Source organism: Melozone crissalis, unplaced genomic scaffold (genome assembly GCF_028551555.1).
Source record: "Melozone crissalis strain CALT ecotype California unplaced genomic scaffold, PUWL_Pcris_2 ptg000034l_1, whole genome shotgun sequence".
NCBI classification, from domain to species: Eukaryota; Metazoa; Chordata; class Aves; order Passeriformes; family Passerellidae; genus Melozone; species Melozone crissalis.
Genome location: NW_026535812.1, coordinates 22155439 through 22177032, shown reverse-complemented (window position 1 = coordinate 22177032; position 21594 = coordinate 22155439). Strand labels below are relative to the sequence as shown.

Genomic DNA, 21594 nt, shown 5'->3' with positions numbered 1-21594 from the left:
CAGTATTTCAGGTGATGTGCTGCCAATTCAGAGGTTCTTTCACCATTGAGGCTGTTGAGTGACAGTGACAATACCCCATGGCACTATGACAGCATCCCCATAATTTGGTCAGAAGGGAAACATGCTGAACTGGTGTCCTCTTCCTAAATAGCAAATCCTTATCTTTTTTTACATCAGCTATGAGAGAAGATGTGCTAACAGGATTATCCCCCCAAAAAATCAGGCTAAGGAGAGTGAGGTGGCTGCACTAGGCTGCAAACATGAGCAGCACTTTGCAATGGGCCCAGGCTGTGCTGGGAATGTGAATATCATAACAGCCAGGCCCAGCCATGCCCCATTTGCTGCTCTGTCCCTCTCCTTCCTGCCACACTTCTGAGCAGGTGTCCTGCTCCTGTCAGAGCCCTGTGTCTGCTTCCTGCAGCATGCCACGGACAGCACAGGGCAGGCTTAGCTTTTGGAGTTTAAAAATAATAGATGCCTTCCCCTTTCTATCCAGTTAAATGGCCTGTGACCATCTGCCAAGTGCTCAGTGTCACACTTGTTTATATCTACTCTTCCCTCTGTCTAGACCTGGGGCAAGGTTAGGAACAGAACCAATTTTGGAACAAAATAGTTTAAGTTGCATCCCACACAGCATCCATCGGGGAGAGATTAATGTGGATTTTTGTACTTTGCCTCATTGTGACTCCTTAATCCGGCATATATTCCAAAGAAATAATGCCATTAGAGGATTAGTGCCACAAGTTCATTTGAAAAAAAGGATTTGCAAACACTGAAATCCTATATTCTATGTGCTTAATCAGTGAGTATCATTTTGGGGATTTCCTCTCCCTTTAGTAGTGTCTCTTTCAATGAAACCCAAGCAAATCAGCAACTCTGTTTTGGATGGCCCTTATTATCCACTAAAGGAAAACAAAGCCCCAAGCATCTGGTTAAAATAATAGAGAGTCTAAACACACTGAACTAAACCCATCCTTGCTGTCATACAATCACAGTTACATCAGGGAGGCACTCAGCCCAATATTTATATAGAATGTAATGATTTGGGATATCTTTGATAGTCTGAGCGCTGCAGCACTTAACAACACTGTGAGCCTTGTTTGCTTCCATGGCAGTTCCCTTCCCCAGCTTTGCCTCTCTGCAGGATTCTCTTGCTTGGCCTGATTTGTTGGGGGAAATTGCATGGAGCAAGGAATTGGTGGGGCTGGAAAAGTGTTCATTGCCCCATGGCTGACTTTGGCAGTGCCAGGTGTCACACTCTTGGACACATGGGCCAGTAGCTGCTGCCAAGGGAAGGTAAGGGAAGAGTGGCCTGGTCCAGCACCAGGTTTGCTGCCCTCATCTTTCCCAGGCACATGCATCATACCATGCTCTCCACAGCTCTCTCCATCCTCTCTCTCCTGCTTTGTCCCTTCCATTCATTCTCTGACCCTGACCCCTCATAACTGAGGCAGGGGAATTCAGCCTTGCCCACACAGCTGGGAATGCCTCAGCTGGCACTGATGCTGTGCCAAACATCTCTGTCACCCACTAATTTGATGTTGACTTTCTTTATAGCCAGGTGATCCCCAGAGCCACAGGGATTGGCTTTAGGGCCAGACAAATTCCTTCAGAAGAGACTGCACACACAATGGGCTGGAAGGACCATTCCTCAGCGAATGCCTGCCTGATCTGGAGGGGCTGCACACTTGGCAGGACAAGGCCAGGTTCAAGGCCAGGTTGGACAGGGCTTGGAGCAACCTGGGAGAGGGGAAGGTGTCCCTGTCCATGGCAGGGGGTTAGAATTGGATGAGCTTTAAGGTCCCTTTGAACCCAAATCACTCTGGGATTCTGTGATAGCCTTGCAAGGGCTAGTGCTGGATGAGCTGGTTGTGTGCAGAGCTGCGTGACAGCCCCTGTTGTCACTGATTTATTATAGAAGAATTCCAACCTTTGCATATTCCAGCATGAGCAGCTAAACACGAACTGTAGAATTCTAAACCATATTCTTTTTTTCAAAGCCAGAATTTACATTACCTCCTATTAAATAGCAGTGACAACAAGTAGATTTTTCCAACTACTAAGTCATATTGGATATGCATTTTGAATTCCATGAAAAGCAAGACTTGTAGATCTATTGCATGAAATGTACATTTATACACACAGTGCAGATACTTTTAACACTCAGATATCAAGTTACTCCTTTTAAAATGGAGCTACACAAATGCAAACTTAACTTTCAGTCTCTATTATAAGATACTAGACTGATAGAGAAGATTTTCCGTCTGGAAAATTCTTTTTGGTTGAACTTCTGCCAGGATTAATCCCCTTTCAGTTAATCATTTACATGAATGGACAATCTGCAGAGTTCATGCAAGGCCTGCAAACTATATTAATTACTAGAAACCTAATTACAAATCAACAGAGTTGTAGGATCAGTGTTACCTCCATACGGTACCATCTGGTACAATGGAGCTGGATAGTTCAGCAAAACTCCCCATTCCATTCTGTGGAACTCAACCTGAGTGTGTGTTGCCAGAGACAGCAAATTTATACAGATATAAGGGCTGGTTATAAAGCATTTTTAGGGCCATCCTTAATGACAGCATCCAATCCCTGTATTCTGGTTGCTGTTTCAAAAGTTACTTCCAAAAACGTATTTGTTCAACACTTTCCTTTTTGAATGTGATACCAATGCTGTCATAACTTGCCTTTCCACATCCAAAAATACCCAAATTTCATACAAAAGGTAATGAAAGAAATCACTAGACAAGCAAATATGAAAACATGTCTACCATAAAAAGCTTCATTAAAGGTATTATGTGTACTGTGATTTGCTTCACTAATTATTACTCCAATTTAAAAGCTATGTCCAGAAATTCCAAAAATGACAGGAACATGGCACAGTGCAGTTTCCATTAAAATGGAATTTTACCAATATACTTTCTCTTTCAGCAAATGGTCAGTTTGAAAGTTTTGACAAAACCTATCAGTCTCATTTTATACCATGTAACCATACAAAAATTCAGGTCTTTGAAATCTCAATTTGCATGGTTTTACATTCACACTTTCTAAACCATTTGGATCCAAGGTCACATAAAATCCAATATTCTTTCCACAAACAATGTTTGGTCAATTGACTTTTCAAAGGAATTCAAAGGAATTTTCAAGAGTTAGCTATATATCACCCCTGAGGTTCACTCATTGGAATTGAGATTAGTCACACTAAGTAAAATTGAGTCGTTTTGCCCAAAGTTTGCCTCCAGTTCTCCCTGATAAATTCCCAGATTTCCCTTGGGAATCAGAGTGCTATGTAATCCACCTAGTCTCTCCAAATTCTCTCAAGAACAGCAGTAAATATAATGCTTTTCCACTAAACAACCAATCATGTTGCAACCTGGTCCCTTTGCAGTGTCTGCTGACCTTGTCAGTGTGAATTCAGTACAGGACAACACCAAAGGTGGGCACTTTCCAGTGTCCTGCAACTCAGGAAGGAGCAAAATCATCTATCCTGCAAACAAGGGGTTGGGGGAAAAAATTAACTCCCAAGGAGTGTTCCAGCTTGAAGGACATTCTGCACAGCCAGACCATTACAGTGACACTCACACAGCTTTGCCTGTTCTCTTCTCTGGTTGTTTTTCAATTTCTTGTGGACCAAGACCCTATTTGTAAGGCAGTGTGTCACTGTGAAGTCTGGCATTTGTTTCTAATCCTAGGACACAGCTTTTGTTCAAGTTCATTCTTGAACTGGTCCCAGACGTCCTAACCCATCCATCAGACCACCCCCTCTTTACTTTTCTTCTGGTAACTGTGCTCTTCTAGATTAGACCTTTCTGCAGGAAACGTGGAAGGAAGTGAGGTTTAGCTAAAGAATCTGATGTGTTTGAACATGGATTTCACATTGGAAAAAGAGAGACTGACCTGTGATAAATAAGCTATTTATCAAGTTCTGTCTCTGTCCATTTCATGGTATATCTCCATTAAAGTGGAGATAAGCAGATTTTTATCTTGCTCCAGTAAACTTGATAAGAAGAAACAGGGATTATCATTCTTCCACAGATTCCTCACTTAGGACAGACAGCATTTAGAAAGAATGGATTAAAACCTTCTTAGGCTGTAGTTTAGCAGGTTCTCTACTTCTACAAATCCATTCCAGCACTGCATTTTGGTAACCAACATAATTCTTGAACTATTAATTATTAGACAATTATTATTAGACAATAAAATTGTCTAATACAATTTTTACCTTCAATTTTTGAAGACCATAAATCCCATCAGCTGACCTATGTCTGCCATAGATTTTGTCAAAAGGGAACAAAAGGGCACATCCTGGTACTTCAGGAATTGAGGAAGATGGGTAGCAGTTGACATTTCTTTGGAAATTAATTGAGAGAATCTCCTAGTTCTTCATTCAGGTTTAGAGTAATACCCAAACTGCCCAAAACTCATTAATTTCTGTTCATAACTAATTTCCTACAGGTCTCTCTGTCCCTCCTTTGGTGCTGTGCCATTTTTCCTCAGGTGAGGACAGGAACAGGAATGCTGAGGGACACACAGACCAGTGTGATACAGAAATGCTCTCCTGCCTGATGCCTGCAACATCCAGGCAAGAACAACCTGCTCTTCCCTGGAGAGGAACCACCGAAGCATCTGCATGAACTGTGTTTGTCACAGTTCACTGCAGCACGCAGCAATCCTGCTTCTGTGCCAGAACCCAAGGGCTAAGTGCCAGAGTTCTTGTGAAGCAGTGTTTCTCTCTCCAAATTCCCTCACTAGGTAAAACAGGAAAAATAAATATATAATCTTATTATTTTGCTGAGTTTGTTTCTACCTCAGGAAGTAATTTTTTCTGATAATGAACTTTTTGCGGTTTTCCTGAAATGGGATTCACGTGGACTAAAACATCTGATGAAAAATGGGTGCTGATGCAAGTTTTTATTTTTATTTATTTGGCCAACCCCACGTCTTACACAGAATTTGCTTCAGCCTCACTCAGACAATCTTGAAAAAATTCCAGTAAAAAAACTTTTTTCAAGACTATCTGCTCATTACATTTCAAGTCACAGGCAGCTACAAAATGAGAGGACTGAACACAAGATGAAAATTATCTTTAAACCTAGAATCCTCCTTTGCTTCCTTGTCTGCCTGTACATGCAAAGGTTTAGACAAGCACATAAAACCTATTCTCCATTTATTTTAACTGGTCTCTAATAATTTATTTTTTAAAGGAAGACCTAAAGTTCTTTTTTAAAACCCAGTAGTGGATTTTTAAAGCAATATTTCTGGGTGTGATTTTCTTCTGTATAAAATCCAGGCAGCGACAAAATAGTCACAAAGGGATTTACAACAAAAATATTTAGTGTCACAGTCACTTAAAAAAATTAACTAATCCCACATTAAAACCAATATATTTTGTGTTATAAAAAAGAATTTGTTTTCTGTGAGGTCGTGCAGAGGTGGAGCAGAATTACACCTCTTTGCTAATGCTAACACCTCCCTGAGAGTGATTTCCAATAGGAATGCCCCATTTGCCCCAAGTTCAGACACTGTGTTAGTGTTTTAGAGAGAACAAGGGGCAATATTTCGTTGTTGCAGTGAGCACCTGATGAATTTTAGGCAGGTGATTAAAAATGAACAAACACCCCACCAATTGACACAGATATTGGAAGAAATTAAGCACTCCCTGACATTTGCAAACTTGCCATTTCCAGGCATTGGTTCTGAGGGCCAACTGGTGGCCAGTGAGAATTAAAGAGTAAATTGCCGGCTTGAGCAGTATAACCAACTGATCCCTGTGTTAGCCTCACAATATGCTTAACAGGATTTCCACCTTGCAGCTCCCCCCAATCCCATCAGGCACACAGCTCTGGGGTATCACGCTTCTGGGATGACTCCTTGCCAAGTCAGAAGTGCACTCTTTCTAAAAATCAGCATAAAAAGGTAACACAACAGGGGAGAGCCAAGCAATTCCAAACCTTGTCTTGTATTTCTTGTTGGAACAGGGAGATTTTAAGTGAATGCATCAAGCATCTTAAAAGCTAACAACGGCTTAGCAGGTTAAATGTGAAATAGGTTTATCAGCTCAGTGTAGTGCTCTTCGTGTAATTATGTTTTTACAGCCTGGTTAGGGGATGGTATTGGAGAAGAGCTTGTGATGTCAGAGTGGGGAGGGCTTAGGAGCAGGGATGAGAGCTAATCAAGACAAGTTCAGTTTGTATTTAAAGTAAAGTCAGCGTTAGTTAAGGCAGTTTTTGACATGTTAATCTTGATGTGTTTTAAAAGCTGCCAAACACTTTAGTGAGGCAGCTGGAAGGAAGGCTTATAGAGAGGGGACACCCTTGGATGTTCATGGTGGCTTCACTGTGCCCAAAACTAACATCTGCACGATAGACGTAAGTATACATGAAATAAAAAGTGCTGGGTTTTTAATATAAATGGGGATGGAACACCTGTTAAGTAATACTAAAAGGTGCATGATTTTTCAGATTAAATAGGAAAGATTTCTCACAGCAGAAATGAAGCAAATCAAAGCAAACTTGTTTGGGATTACTTAATTTAAGAGCAGCACTTGAGCGCACAGAGTAAATTTAGGAATAAGCAGGGTGGTATAGAAGAAGTATGAAGTATGTGATTGAGTCTATTCTGATTTCTCAGCAATCTGCTATAGGTATTCTTAGGGTAAATAATTCTGCATATTCAGATGCAAATACCATATTTCTTACAACATAACTTGATCATTTTAGAGATATTTTAAGATTTGTTTTGCAAACAGGATCTTACTTTGGGAAGGCTTGTCCTTCCATACTCAGTATTTTTCTAGAAGACTTTGGATTCAGATTGCATTGCTTGTTATATATGTACAAATGTTTCCCTGTCTTGTCTATCCATAACATAAAATTCTTAAAAGCTAAGTGGTTGTTAACATATTTATCTTAATCTTTGTGCTAACTTATCTTTTAAAGTGAAACAGAAAAATCTCAATATTTTATAGCTATTTCCTGGTGCAGCGGATTTTCCAAATTAGCATGCAATCAGAAGTAATCAAGGCCATCATCACAAGATATATCTGGCTGCTTTAGTCTGATGTAACTACATTAGATCTAGCCAATGAAAATTTTGGTTGTATGTGTGTAGACATCATAACAAACTTCAGTGTTGGCAGGTTTGTGGAATACCAACACAGTACACAGTTGGTCAAATTTTTAAAAATATCTTAAGGTAATAATGTCTCCTTAGATTTTGTTATTATCTGAGTTTGTGGGCAGAATTAGCTGTAGACAGAGAAAGGCTTGGGCACTATTGCATTGTGTTTGGAGTGAAAAATTCAAGTTCTTTAGTTAGAGAACATGTGGATTGCCAGACCTCCACAGCACAGCAGAACATGGAAAGAGTAAGGGAGGGAGGCAATGCCAACTCAAGTAATTCTCTCATGGTCTGATACTTCAGACTGGAGCTGAAGATGTTCAGTCTGTTTGAGGTGCTGATTTCTGAGCCTGTTCACAGGGTCAGGTGTGCAATTTTACATGCTAATCTCACAAGGGGCAGAAGTTTGTATTAAAACCTGTGACTTCATACATGAATTTAGATAATAATAGTGAGTTTAGTATCTGACACCTGTTACATATTTATATTCTAACGCACCCGCAAATATTTTTTAAGATGTGTATGTGCTGTATTTTGCTTTTTAATAAAGGAACCTGACCTGAAATGATTAATGATGGAAACCCACATACTCTTAGTGGGAGACTCATCAAATGTAAGGTTTTGGAAAATTCAAGGGATACTGCTGCAGTATTTAATATCCTAACTGAAAAGGGCAGGTACTAACGATTCAGTACAAATTTTCTAGATTTAAGCTTTTAGTTAGCCAGTTAAGTTAAAGAATTGCTAAATTAAAATAGTTTTAAATAGTCTAACTAAAACTCATTCCTTTTTCCACTACCTGGTTACTTTTGGCACTGAGAGAGTTGTCATTTGCACTGACATTTCATGTAAAAGTGAGACACAAATCCCACTAAAATTCAGCTGCATTTCATTTGGAAATACCAGCCTGGCCCTCCAATGATCAGAAAGCTTTCTGTCTCACAGTTTCCATTTCCAGTATTCAAAAATAAAATTCAAAAGCAACACATTTCTTTTTAATGCTTTAAAATGAATAATTATCAAAAAGTAAAACCCACAGAGTTTAGTTTCCTTTTAACTGACCCCGCTTTTACCATATTTTGTAATCTCTAGGCTTCTGAAAGAGTCTAAGAAAGAGGATAATGTTTCAAGTGTCATCCCTAATTATGAAATAAATCCACAAGGAAAACAAATGACATCATGCTTTTATCTCAGTGTATATAACTGATGTAATAGGAAGACCCATCCCTTGTAAACATCTCCCTGTGCCAGTATGCCACGATCCAGGGTGGGTGCACAGCATTCTGAGTGCATGCACACAATTTCTCCTCTATTTTCATTAGTTCTTGCTTAGCTATTGTACTTAGTTTTTAAACAGGAGTTGTTAAAGCCCTCAGAGTGATCCCAGAGGAGCCTTTGGGTGCTGCCACAAACACAAACAAATCTCAGCCCTGTGCTGTGCAGTGACCAGTCCCGTGGTCACTGCGCCGAGCTGAGAGGGAGAAGCGCATGGAGTAGTTCCCACCTCAGCTGTGGACTGTCCAGTGCCACATCAAACAGCAGGAATTCAGCTCCCTTTTCCTCCACCATCTGTCTCTGTCCCCTCACAGGCCCTCTCTGTGTGTTTGTGCTCAGCACAAAGCATCTCCACCTCTGGCTTCAGCCCATGCTCAGCCTGAGTGCTGCCTTAGACAGGAATAAGTCTCCCCTTGCCCACAGCCATTCCAAGGGGAACAAGATGAGCTTTTGTTATGAACCCAGCTTAGTTCCTGAAGGATTGAGTTTGCCAGCACTAAGCCTTGACTACTGCCTGAGAACAGCATGTTTAAAAAAAAGAGTGACTTGCTGCTCACAATTGTACCAATCAGCTGGCTCAAGAACGGGCAGGTCTGCGTCTCCCAGCCAGTGTGAAGGCATTCAACACAAACTCTGCTGGCTGACACACACTGTATAAATAGAGTTATTTTCCTTTCTTTAGGGAATGTATCGTTCTCAATCCAGTTTTAGGATTACACTCTAATCTCAGTCTCTGAGCAGTCTGTGCCCACATATCTAGGATTAGAATTTAGCCCCACAGCCTCTCCAGTGGCACCTTGCTCCAATTAAGAAGACATATTTCATGCTCCTGTATGATGTAATGCTGGCATAATTGCTTTTTTCCTTTCCAAAAGTTATTTATTTTGCTGACTGTGGATTTTGGAACAATTACAACTCTACTTTTATGACCCTCAGCATAGATTCAGATCAAGAACCCTTGATCCAATAACTAATAACATTAAGACTATTAATAATATTGGAATATTTAGCTATTTTTTAAAACAGTACCTGATTTCTCAAGCAATCAGGTCAGCTTTTTCTAAAAGGGAAGCCAAAGGAAATGCAAATAGGATTATGTATGTCTTCATTCACAGGTTTCTCTCATAAGCATGAATACATGTTCCTATTGTGTATTTGACTGATTCAGCTGACACAAATTTACCTGAGCATTTTAAACAATACTCAGCTTCCAGTCTGTGGAGACACTGTTGTAGTTCACTAAATATGGGCTTTAAAGAATGCTAATTCCATGTGTTTGTGTAAAGAAAAGCATATTTGTAAATGAAATCTCAATGCATTTAACTAATAAAACAAGTCATCCAACAAATCTATATTACATACGATTAAACCATATTTTGCCAATTGATAACATCAACACATAGACTGCTATAGATATTTTTAAATTGTTGCATTATTAGATTTGCAAATGCTCCTGGTTCATAAAGTTCGTGTCTTGCCGCTTCTCATCTAATAAATTGAGACAGAATTAGTCCTGGGTGAGTGGTTCTGCCTGCTGCCAAGAAGGGTTTGCTAAGGGTAAGACTCTAAAGGCAGAGATTAACTTGTCTTCATCCCTGTAATGTGCTGTACAGCCAGGATTTGTGCAATAGGATCAGAGCAGAGCCATATATGAATCTAACGCTGGACAGCTGGTGTGTATGAATTTATATGAACCCTGATGCCAGATTTTGAGCTCCTCTCAAATCCCAGCTAATAAATGTATCAGAAGTGTACTTTCCCTGTTCCCTCACAGATCCTCCTCAGCTGCTGTGGTTTCTAATATGTGACTTGTTATGAAAATAGTATGAACCTAAACTACCCTAAATTTGACCTGCAGGTCAGAACCCCAGCTAAGTAACTGAAAAAGATGTTTTTCTAAATGGACTAACATGGATTAGTCAGGTTCAGCACTTCCTGCTGACACAGAGTTACAAACAAATCTTTATATTAGGTTATTAAGCTATTTATCCCACCTGATCATTTCAATACTTCACTAACAGGACATTCAGGGAAATAAAGAAGTAATTTAATACAGATAACACACACACGTACAAAACATGTCCTTTAAGTTTGAACCATATGGATATTTTGCCATTCAACTTGCAGCAAGAGATTAGAATTATGGTAGAAATAGCAGCTCAAATTTATATCACAAATACCACAGTTATTTTTATGTATCTGAGAAGAAACTCAGGATATGTTAAATAGGACTGTTTGCACACTAATGAAAAAACCAGAATGATTTCATGATGCAACTCCAGTGAAAACCTCACAAAGGAATCAAACCTTCCTTTTGGCTTATGATGATTCAAAAAGTGGGTCAGTGGAAGGAGCAAGCCACAGCTTTAGTGGAAGAAGATACCAAAGAACTTTTAAATCATATTATTCCATGACTTTTTCAATGCAAGAACTTTTCCATGTGAAACCAAAAGACCACATTGTCTACCTTTGAAGGATAAGTTTTTTTTTCAGATGCTCATTGTCTGAAATGGTGGTCTGTGAATCTTGATCATCTGGTGGACAATAATTATCAGTAAATATGGATCACTTTGTTGTGGATGCTGCTGTCATCAGTACCCTACATTCTGGGAAAAATGGCAACAGTTTTAAAGAAAGTTCTTACATAGTTTCTGCTTAATCCCTGAAAGGAGGCAGTGAGACTGCCTGTCAACAGCCACTGTATCATCCTTCACATCCAACACAAAATCCAGACTTATTTTGGGAACAACAGACTACACAGAGCACACCACACTGATACTGGTGCTACTGGTTTCTAACCACTCACTGCTGCTTGCTTTTGGATGGATGTCTGTCAGAACAGGCAGGATATATGGGATCCCACAGGAGGGATTTGGGCCAGAACAGATGGCTCTTTTCCCACCAGGTTTTCCACGATTCTACAATTTAAAGTTGCATCATATAATTTCAGTCACTGGTGGGATTTTAGGGAGAAGCATAGAAGTTCTAGGAAGGCCTGAGGAAGATAATGTCTTTTAATTGTGTGTCTTGTTCCCACAAAGGGACATTTCTCCAGAAAAAAAAAAACTAAACACATTCACAACTTTGATTTAAACAGGAGACTGACACATTCTAGCAGTTTCTAAAATGCAAAAGTGGTACAACGTGCCAGTCATCTGAGAGACAAATGTGTCAGTATTAAAACTCATTATTAATTTTATTTTTTCCCTGATTTACTAGAATAAAAAGGTTAAAATTTCCTGAGTCTTTTTTCCATTATGCTATCTGAACCTCTAATGCACCATCACAGAATCACAGAACAGTTTGGAATGGAAGGGACCTTTGAGGCCATCCAGTCCAATGCCTCTACAATAAGCATTGACATCTTTGGTAAGAGCAGGTTTCTCCAGAAAAAAAAGACCTAGATAAAGGCCAAAGGCCAGGCTGCAAGAAGGGCAGCATGAAGTTTAACATTGCAGTTTGTTTTGCAGAGTATTCAATACAGAGTCTCTATCCAAAAAAGAAAAACCCTTAAATGGCTCACTGAACAATATGGTATGGCAAATAACCACCGTCCCAGTTACCACCTATTTTTTTTTTGAGCTGTTGAAAAGTTTAGTCCAGCACTAAATCGCTTTAGTCCTGAGCTTTAAAATGCTTTAGCAGCTCAGAAGCACTTTGGCAGCTCAAATGCTCTTCATGAGGCACCCAGCAGCCTAAATCGCTTTAAGTCTAAAGTATCCTAAAAAAAAAGCCAATGGAAACAGGTTCAGATACAAATATCCAGAACAAAGGCCGTGGTGCTGGTCTGGGATTTGACAGACTTGTCTGGTGCCAGGAAGATCTGAGTCTTGGCCAACACAGAATCCAACATCTACTCTTACAAATGTAAAGCATTCTTTATTTAGAGGGAGCACCAGAGGTATGGTCTAAGTTCACCCTCTACCTTCAGTGTAAATGGCTGAAAAAAGGTAAACTCACTTGTTTACCTTTTGGTAGACTCATTTTGAGACCAAATATCTCCCTCATACCACAGAAATGGTAAATTTCTTAGGCACAAGAATTAGATTGATATCTATCACTTAGATTATTTTAAACTCATCAATAGGTCAAAAGCAATAAAGTTATAATGATACATCTAATTTATAAATGGCTTGGGTAATGAAACACAGGACTTCACTTTTATCTCATTTTTGGATAAGGAACATTGTTCCTGTCTTTGCATTTCCCTCACTGTTACCTCTACCAAATGCTGGCTGAACTCCTGGAGCTGTAACTCTCTATCTGCAGGATGAGAACACTTCAGCAGTACGTTTTCCTTCTTTCAGAGGACAGAAAGAATCCACTTCATCAGAGCTAAGTGGGGATGGAAATTCAACTCCTTACTTAAAGAAAAATTTTAAATCTAATCATTTGTTGTGCAAGTCTAGTGTGAGATGAATGTACGGATGCTCCTGATGCTGCCTTGGGAGCCAGATTGCTCCTTCTGCCAACTCCTCAACTCAAAGCATTCCATACAGGATAACTCTTTAACATCTTGGCTCTGGGTTACAGGACTTGCTTCCTTTAAAATTATTAATTATGTATATATTAATTACATATATTAATTAATATAAATATATAATTCATCTGAGTGTTACCAGTTTTATCACTGTTTTCATCACTACAAAGCATGTTCTTTTACCTTTTTTACTTCAATTTGGCAGCCTTAAGGGGCTGATGTCATTTGGAATAGACAATTTCTACTATTTATTTCCATCTGCTTCACTAAGTTTACAGTAGGCAGGGCTCCAAACTGCTACAATTCTGAAATTAAACCAAAGACACCTGCCTTCCTAAGTAGGAGGACATCACTGCTCTCAGACACACCAGGGGCTGAGGAAAAGGCTTGGGCTTAATTACCTCCTTTTGAGCAGGTGTGATTTTCCAGCACCTTGATTTTTCTTGCATTGTAGGACCCAACAAGTCAGTGTAAGCAAGGACAATATTTGCATTGTCCTGAAAACTGGAACTGTCTACATGGAAAACACTACAACACACAGGCATGGAAGGGTCCAGCCATGACCTGCTTATCCGGGGAACAACCTGCATAACCTTCTCTGTTTCTCATTGCTGAATGTCTCATTGCTCTCTTTGGTGCTGCTGCTTTGGTTGTTTAGAGCAGCAGAGCTGTTGCTGTCCCCCTGCAGCATGACTCCCCGGGAGCACATGAGGAAGATGTCCATCCTGGGGGAACAGGGAGCCCTGGAGGAAAAGCATCTGTACCGGCTGGCAGGCGGCATGGCAGCAGGAGGTGAGCAGCAAGGAACCCCCTGCACTGTGCTTTTGTGGTTTTTCTACCACTTACAAGAAATAGCCAGTAGCAGGTTTGATGTCTTTAAAAGGTTATTTCAGATTTATCTTAGGAGTAACTGCAGAAGTATTTTGCTTAAAGTAATTAAAAATTAACACAGAGGGCTCTTGGAATTCAGGATGTGATTAAGAGATGCTGAGCATCTGGAAGACAAGTAAATGGCATGCAAGAACTCAGAACAAAAGCCACAGCTAGACATTATGATGTTCTGGTTCACCATTGTGGGCTTTTTTTTCTAGACCTGCTTTCTCATGACAATGTAGGTTCCACCTAGTATGATTTTTCTTAAAATGAACCTGTATTAGAAATTAAAACCCTCTCAAGCAGAGAACTGAACATCCATAGCTATCTTCTCTTTCACAGTATTATATAAATTATTATTCATTGTAATTTGTCCTTTGATACACTTGACTGAGCACATCCTATTTATTTTTACTGCAGTTTGATTAAATAAATCTACATTATTTAAACAAAGTAGTTCAGGTGTCAGTGAAAACATGTTTTCAGTTGCTGCTATTAAAAAAAAGGTGTGAATTGCACTAGAGGAAACAAAACAAAACAAAACATTTTTTTCTGCTAAGGTTATACCGCAGCCAGAATCACTTCCTAACTTACCCCTCTGAGAGCAGAACTGTGTGTGCCTTGCAGAGCTGCGGCAGCGGCAGGAGATGCTGATGAGGAACCAGCTGATGGCAGTAAACCCGCAGCTGATGGGGCCGGGCCAGCAGAGGATGCAGGCGATCCCGGCCCAGTTCGAGCCGCGACTGGTGGAGAGGTACCAGGCACCAATTTCTGTTCCAGCACTGCAGTTCATCACTGTGTGTGCAGTCCCCGAGGTTATAAAGACCTTTGGTTATTCTTAACTAATAAATATCCTCTGCATATCTGAATGGGTTTTTTTCCTCCCAGAGATCTGCTGCCTTCAACTGAAATGATGGCCTCAGCTGACCCCAGGCAAATCCACATAGCATCCCACCTGGGACCCACAGTCCCACAGCACCCCAACATGCCCAACCTGCTGTCCAACCGTGTCTACCCAGGCCCAGGTAACAAAGCACCCTCTGCATCCTGAAAAGTGGGACCAGGTGGATCAGAAAGCCAGCTGCACCTGCTAGTTTTCCATAGGTTTATAGGTACTGTCAGTAACAGTTTATTTTATTTAGAAAAACAGTCTCACTAAAAGCAGGCAGCTTGTGCCAGTTTAGATCTAAGCAAGTCCCTTTTATCCTTTGTTAAATGCAGTTCTCAGTCTTTTGCATGTTTTTGTTCCCTCCTTTTCTTTTTGTATTTTCTGAGCACTTTAACACCAAAACAAAAGGCTATAGCTAAAAAAATAGCTCCTCATCAACACTTTTACACTACAGTTTACTCTTGCTCTTATATGAGTATTGGCTGCTTTACACAGATCATATTCTCTAATGATAATACCACATGCCACTTAATTCATGTAGGGCAAATACAAGTCCTTTTTAATAAAGGCTCAAAATTAGAGGGCACAGCTCCAAGGGGAAGGCTGGACATCACAACTATGGCATTCATGTCATGCTGTACAAAAAGTTACATATTACTTTATACAAAATGAGCTCAAGAGTTTTTCTTTGAGATGAATGAATGTATTTTCAATGTCACATCAATACATCAAGAAAAATTTCTGATTTTGGCTTCTTTCCCTGCCTTAACATGGATCTCAAGAGGAAATGTAATTTAAAATTACACAGCCTCCAGGCTGAAAGCAGTCTTGAAGGAGCAGGTTTGCTTTGCTCAACTGAGGGCTATTATTTTCTGAGTAGTTAAAGGCATATGTCACCAAATAAAACCACCCTTTGTGGTTAATGGCAGGTATTCCTAACTACAGATCTGATCCTGAAAACACCTGATCATGGACTTCATGTTCTTTCTACATATTGCCACCAAAACAATGACAACAAATAGGATTTAGCTTGAAATCCTATCACTTTCCTAGTGAAGCCCACAGCTGAAGATTTATGAAGTTTTTAAAAGTGTCTCTGCACTGCTTTGGGGGTTTTGCATTTGCATGAGGAAACCAGAGAATTTTAAAGATTTTTTTATTCTCCTTCCCTCTAAGGATACAGCTTTCTACAACCAGAATCCATGGAAGCTGTGGCCAGAAGACAAGAACTGGTTCAAAAGCAAAATATTGCCAGGTAATCAATAGCAAGCTTTGCTCTGAGGTTCATGCCAGGATTAAAGCAGCAAAGTGATTGAGATTGTTTTTCAAGTCACACAAAGAAGCAGAGGGCCCTTATCAATTAAGGCCTGAAGCTACTACTTTCTGCTTGCCTTATTTTGCTTTTATTCCTAAAATGATGTAACAAAAATAAACAAACCCCTTAGCTTGGTTAAGGAAAAGAACAAGCTACAGCCACAGCCCTTGAATGCAGATCCAAACACCCTGAAGTTACAAAAGTTCAGAAACAAATTCCAACTTTGCAGCTGTGTGATATCACACACAACACTTCAGGCCTGTAGCTGGGCCCTTGGGACAGGCAGCTGTGCCTCCACCCCAGCAGGGTGGGCAGCTTTCCTAGTTTGACCAAGGAGTTGGAATAGCAGAGTGACTGTAGGAAATCCAGTTATTTGTAGCAGTTTCAGTGTAGTCAGCAGCTGGCTAAAAGACCAGCAGTGCCCTCCCTCATGGCCACAGCATTTCCACAGAGGAACTCTAACCTCAGCCACTCCTGCTCTGAGTTACACTACTCAGTGGGAGTACCCCTCGCACAGTGAGAGTAAGAGCAAAGAACAGTCAAGTTCTGTACAGTCATCTGAAAAAAATTGTGATGGAAGTGTTTTGAGCTCTTAAGTCAGCAAAGCTTGATTGCTAAACTTCTCCAAGCACAAGATTTGCATCAGCAATGCCTTTCCTGTAGCTCTTGCCACATGGCAAAAACCCTGAGAAAAACAAGTGAAACAACAAGCAGCAAACATGGCCATGTCATACACCCACAGCCACATCAGAGCTGGTCCTACCTGCTCAGGCTCTTCCCTCAGCCCCCCAAACAGCAAAACTCCAACATGAAACAGCTCACCAACACCTTAGAAACATTTTACCCCAGCTTTCTGCCACCCTGACAATTTCCACTGTGTTCACACAGCTCTCTGCAGCACAGGTCCCCTTTAGGGCTGCCCTTGCTCCTTTCAGCTGTTCCAGAAACCAGGTGCTGACAACCTCCTGCACTTGGTTGCAATCTCCTGCACTGTGCTGCTGAGCACCTGGCTTCAAATCCTTGCTCTCCAAGGGTCTCTGCCTCATGCCAAAGCTCTGTTTGCTGCTCCTGACAGGAACACACTATCTCAGCTGGAGGAGGAGGCAGGAATGCAATGCTTTCTGCTGTTTATTGTCACCTCAAGAGCTGGGTGGGAGTAATGACAATCAGGCAAAACGTACAAGGACACAGTACACAGACAAAACACTTCCTTTGTATCTCTGAAAACAGAAAGTCAACAAGTTGGAGGTTGTCTCAAAGATTAAAAGAAGGCAGAGAAAAAGCCCCGAATTTTGTGATCAAATAATTCCTCCTCATACCAAAACTCTGTATAGATAGCTTTTGCCCAAATTGTTTTCCTGATAATTTTACACTCTCCTGAAGATCAGACTCTCTGTGACCTGTTATACTCATTGCAGTGCTAAGAAAGCTATTTTGATGCACTTTAAAGTGCTTTACCTCACAGGCTCTTTTCCAAAGATGCAGAAATCCCACTGAAAGCTCCTCAAAGCTCCTCTAGGAGCTTTACCTTTCTGTTTGATCACTGGCCTGGCTCCAGAGAAAGGTGCTGCCAGCAAAGGTTGCTACAGCAGAGATAAATACTACTATTACAAATACAATACAAATACTTGTATTCTCTGTATCCCACTGGCAAACCCTCCCATCCACTATGACAGGAGCAGGAAGCTGGCACAGACTCTGGAGCATTCATCCAGAAGGAAGGAGATCAGTTGAACACTTCCCACCAGGATCTCACCCTTTCACACTCTCAGGATCATGGCCCGGTGCCAGGCACTGTGAAGGGTTACTCAAGAGACTTAGCATTAGCTTACTCTGAATAGATGCATAGGTTCCACAGATAATGTCATTGTTGTTCTTTATAATTTACAAAATCACTGGAATTCTGCAGTTTTCGGTACAAATTTCTGAGTGACAATATAAATCAATTATTTTCTTTAGTCTTCAACCCCTAGACTCTGGAGACTATTTTCCAAATGTGAATATAATCCTCATGTCTGGATTGCCAATATGCAAATAACAATTTTTGTCTGAAGTGTTTTCCAGGGCCATGACATGGAAGATGTGTTTTCCATTTCTTTTAGCTTACTATCTGTAATGGCAGCACGTTAAATACAGCCAGGTTTGCCATTCCATCTGCAGTTTGTACCCTGTCACACACAGCAATATAAGGGAGAGACAGAACAAGCAGTACTTTTGCCTATTCATTTATCTGAGTTTTATTCTGCTGCTGAATAACAAAAGGTGATGAAGGAACCGAGCTGCCCTAACTGCTCATGCTCTGTGTGTCTCTTAGAATGGAAATGGAGATGAGTGCTATTTTCCAGCAAAAGGAAATGGAGAAAGCCCATCGGAAAGGACTCCTGGGCCTGGAAGCCCCTTTCCTTTACCACGGGATGCCAGCGAGTCCCATCGCTTTCCGCGGCAGGCACAGACTGCCTGAAGGGCACCTTGCCAACGACCTGTACGTCCACAGGACCAGCCTGGACGAGATCCATGGCAGCAGCGTGCTCGTGGCAGGCAGCCCCTACCCGCCTGTCACCACCCTGCAGAGGGAGAGGGGGCGCCGCCCAGGGAGGAGAGCTGCAAATCACAAAAGCGCCGAGGGCAGCGCCAACGGCACCAAGAACCAGGCAGATGACAAATCCACAGACTCTGCCTCAGCTGCAGCGGATGAGGAGAAAGAGGACAAGAAGGAAGTAGAGGTGGAGACACCAAACAAACACGAGCAGAGCAAAAACCAGACCGAGCCGGCTGTGGTTGCCAAGAACTGCAAAGAGTTTGAACCAGGCTTGAGAAAAAACTGTGCTGCTCATGAAATTCCAACAGAAACCACCAGCTGCAGCAACACAAACGAGAAGGAAGCCAACAGCTCCTGTGCTGCTTTTGATGACAAGTACCTGTATCCTTCAGCAATCCCATTCTCAGCATTACCATATGGATTTCCAGTGCCCAACAACCCATTGCTACCCTCAGGTTTGTCATATCTCCAGATTAGAGTGATATGTTGATATAACCTGGTTTTATTGATTTGGTTTCTCAATTCTTCCCTCTGTTTTAAGTGAATTTTTGGTAGAGTCATTGCAACTAAAAGTAGAATTCTGATGCTGCAAACAGTAATATCTGTATTCAGTTCATGTCTTTAAAAGGAATTTAGGTTTCAGGCTGTAGTTTTGGTTTAAAAAACCAAAATTGCTGAATGAAGTTGTGAGTTAGCCTGTCTCTTCAGCCTACAACTATTCTCTATGTCCTGACTCACAGTAGGCACCATGGACTAGGAGATCCATGGATGGACTAGTCATCCAAAGACTTGGATCTGTTCTACTGAAATATTAGTCAAATTAAAGTAACAGTAAAGTCCAAAGAAGAAAAAGCACTGGGTAATGCACTCATTAGAGAAGTCCTGCAGCATGACTGGCATGTGTAGTGACTGGTAGGTACAGTGCCAGCAGTAAACAAAAGAAGCCACATTAAAAAAACCCCTTCAGAACCAGATTCTGCTCATTGCCTGGTGATTTTGTGTCTAGGACTCCTGTATCTGCAAGTGGCTACACCCTGCTGTTAATACATTAGGTTCTGAAAAGGTGTAAAAATTCTCATGATAACAATCATTTCCTCTGATTTGCCAGCAAAATTCAAGATAACTTCTGTGTTTCCTCCTCAAAGGAGCCCATGGCCTGATCCTGAATGGAGAAGACATTTCTTCTGTCGAAGACATTCGCAAGTGGACAGTTGATGATGTGCACAACTTCATTGTCAGCCTCCCAGGCTGCTCAGATTATGCCCAGGTGATTATAAACATTCACCACTTTTTCAGGTCTTTAGGACCATCTAAGATTTAAATGTCAGCAAGCAAATAAAAATGTGGGAAGGTAGTTAATTGTCCCAAAATTACAAGTATAATAATAATTTTCTTTGTGCAGTTAGAAGACAAATATAAAGATAAACCAGGAAAATTATTATTTCTTTTTTTTATTGTTTATGCATCAGGGTTAAGCATGAAAAATAACAACCAATGTCTATTTTAGCACACTATGATGTGTTTTATCCTTTCATCAGATATTTAAAGACCATGCTATTGATGGAGAAACCCTTCCACTGTTAACAGAGGAGCATCTCCTGGATACAATGGGATTAAAACTGGGACCAGCATTAAAAATCCGCTCTCAGGTATGATCACTAAATGTATGCCAAGATGGTGAGTCACAGAGGCATGGAAGTGCCAGAAGATGACAGGAGGGAATTTTTCCAAACTAAAGCACTTTTTTTTTCACTGGTAACTGCCACAATATTGGGAGAAAATAAATCACTCCAGCAAAGTTTTCTTTTGCTTCCCTGCACGTTACCATGGCACACAGGGAGACAGTAAGGAACATGACATTTTTCAGTAACAGATTCTCCCTCTCTGTTTGCAGTTTTCTGCCCTTAATTTCATCCACTAATATCAACTCTCTCTGTGTTTCTGTTGTTGCCAGTTCTTTTTCTTTTCTTTGACCCCTTGTACTCTCTCATTCTTCTCTCATTCCAACCACCTGCCCCACTCCTGGCTGGCAGCTTGCCTCCCTTCTGTCCCTGGGTGCTGCAGCACCTTGGGAGCAGGAGGATCCTGCTGTCAATGCCAAGGTCCTAAGCTGGGTATTGACAAGCTCCTTCCACAACCTGGGCCTAGAAAAATATAAAATGAAAAAAAATTGTTTTCACAAGAATTTGATGACCCTTTGGGATGCCTGGGATGAGTCAGGCCTGATGTTTAATGGCTTTAACAGCAAGAAGTAATTGCTGCAATTGTGCCTTTGTCTTTAAAGGTGTCCCGACGTCTGGGCAATGTGTTCTACATGATGAATGTCCCTCTGTCCGTGCCCCTGCCTCCTGCTGCAGGGAAACCCTCAGAGCAGCCCTCTGACATGGCCTCCCCTCTGCACTGCAACAGCAGCGGTGACACCCTGGACAGCCCCTGCTCCCAGGACCCAGAAACCTCCCAAGCAGTGGAACAGATGGTTTCAGAAAGCAGGGAAAATCCATGTGACACAGCTGGATCCCAGGCTGACTTCCAGATGATTGCTTTCCAGAAAAGTTGAGCTAAATCCAGGACATAATGTGTTTTTAAGAATCCAGGAACCTCTAGTTACAAAGTGTTTGAGAAGAAGCTACAGCCTGAAACCTCTGTAAGGCTGGGGCTGAAGGAAATAAGTTGCCAATGCAGCATGCAAGTGTTGTATCTGAAAGGCATTCAGAAGTGCAGCTACAGGTTAGTGCAATTACTTTCAAGTGCAATTCATTGAAAAGAATACCAGTAGAGTTAACAGGTAAATTGAATTTTTGATTGAAGTCCAGGGTTATCACTGAGAGCTGTCAGAGACTCAGAGTGCACTGTATGTGTGTTCCAGTGGGCAACTGAGAAACTGCTGAGAAAGGTCACAGCTTCCAAACATAGCTGACTTCTGCTTCTGTTGAACAAAATTTGTACAGAACATTCATATGGAATTCATTGGGACAGTATGGAACTGCCTACAGAATACAGACAAATATAACCCAGACTCAGCAGTTTGAGTTAATCCATTGCTGCTCCAGAACCAAGCCTTTTGAAGTGCCTGGCAAGGGTATACAGCTTATAAATATACA

The 21594-nt window shown here is 41.1% G+C and overlaps 1 protein-coding gene across 1 annotated transcript; it reads left to right on the top strand.

Annotated features, from left to right (window-relative positions):
• The first annotated feature begins 13566 nt into the window (after positions 1-13566).
• On the top strand, positions 13567-21050 carry SAMD7 (sterile alpha motif domain containing 7). Its single transcript, XM_054283081.1, has 8 exons — positions 13567-13669; positions 14378-14504; positions 14639-14775; positions 15816-15894; positions 18269-18948; positions 19639-19760; positions 20032-20142; positions 20778-21050. Exons 1-8 carry the CDS (start codon positions 13567-13569, stop codon positions 21048-21050), a joined length of 1632 nt encoding a protein of 543 aa, XP_054139056.1.
• The last annotated feature ends 544 nt before the right edge of the window (positions 21051-21594 follow it).

Coding starts and splice junctions, on each gene's coding strand:
- SAMD7 (XM_054283081.1), top strand. CDS start 13,567: ATGACTCCCCGGGAGCACATGAGGAAGATGTCCATCCTGGGGGAACAG. Junction 14,505..14,638: donor GAGCCGCGACTGGTGGAGAG/GTACCAGGCACC, acceptor TTTTCCTCCCAG/AGATCTGCTGCCTTCAACTG. Junction 14,776..15,815: donor CCGTGTCTACCCAGGCCCAG/GTAACAAAGCAC, acceptor CTTCCCTCTAAG/GATACAGCTTTCTACAACCA.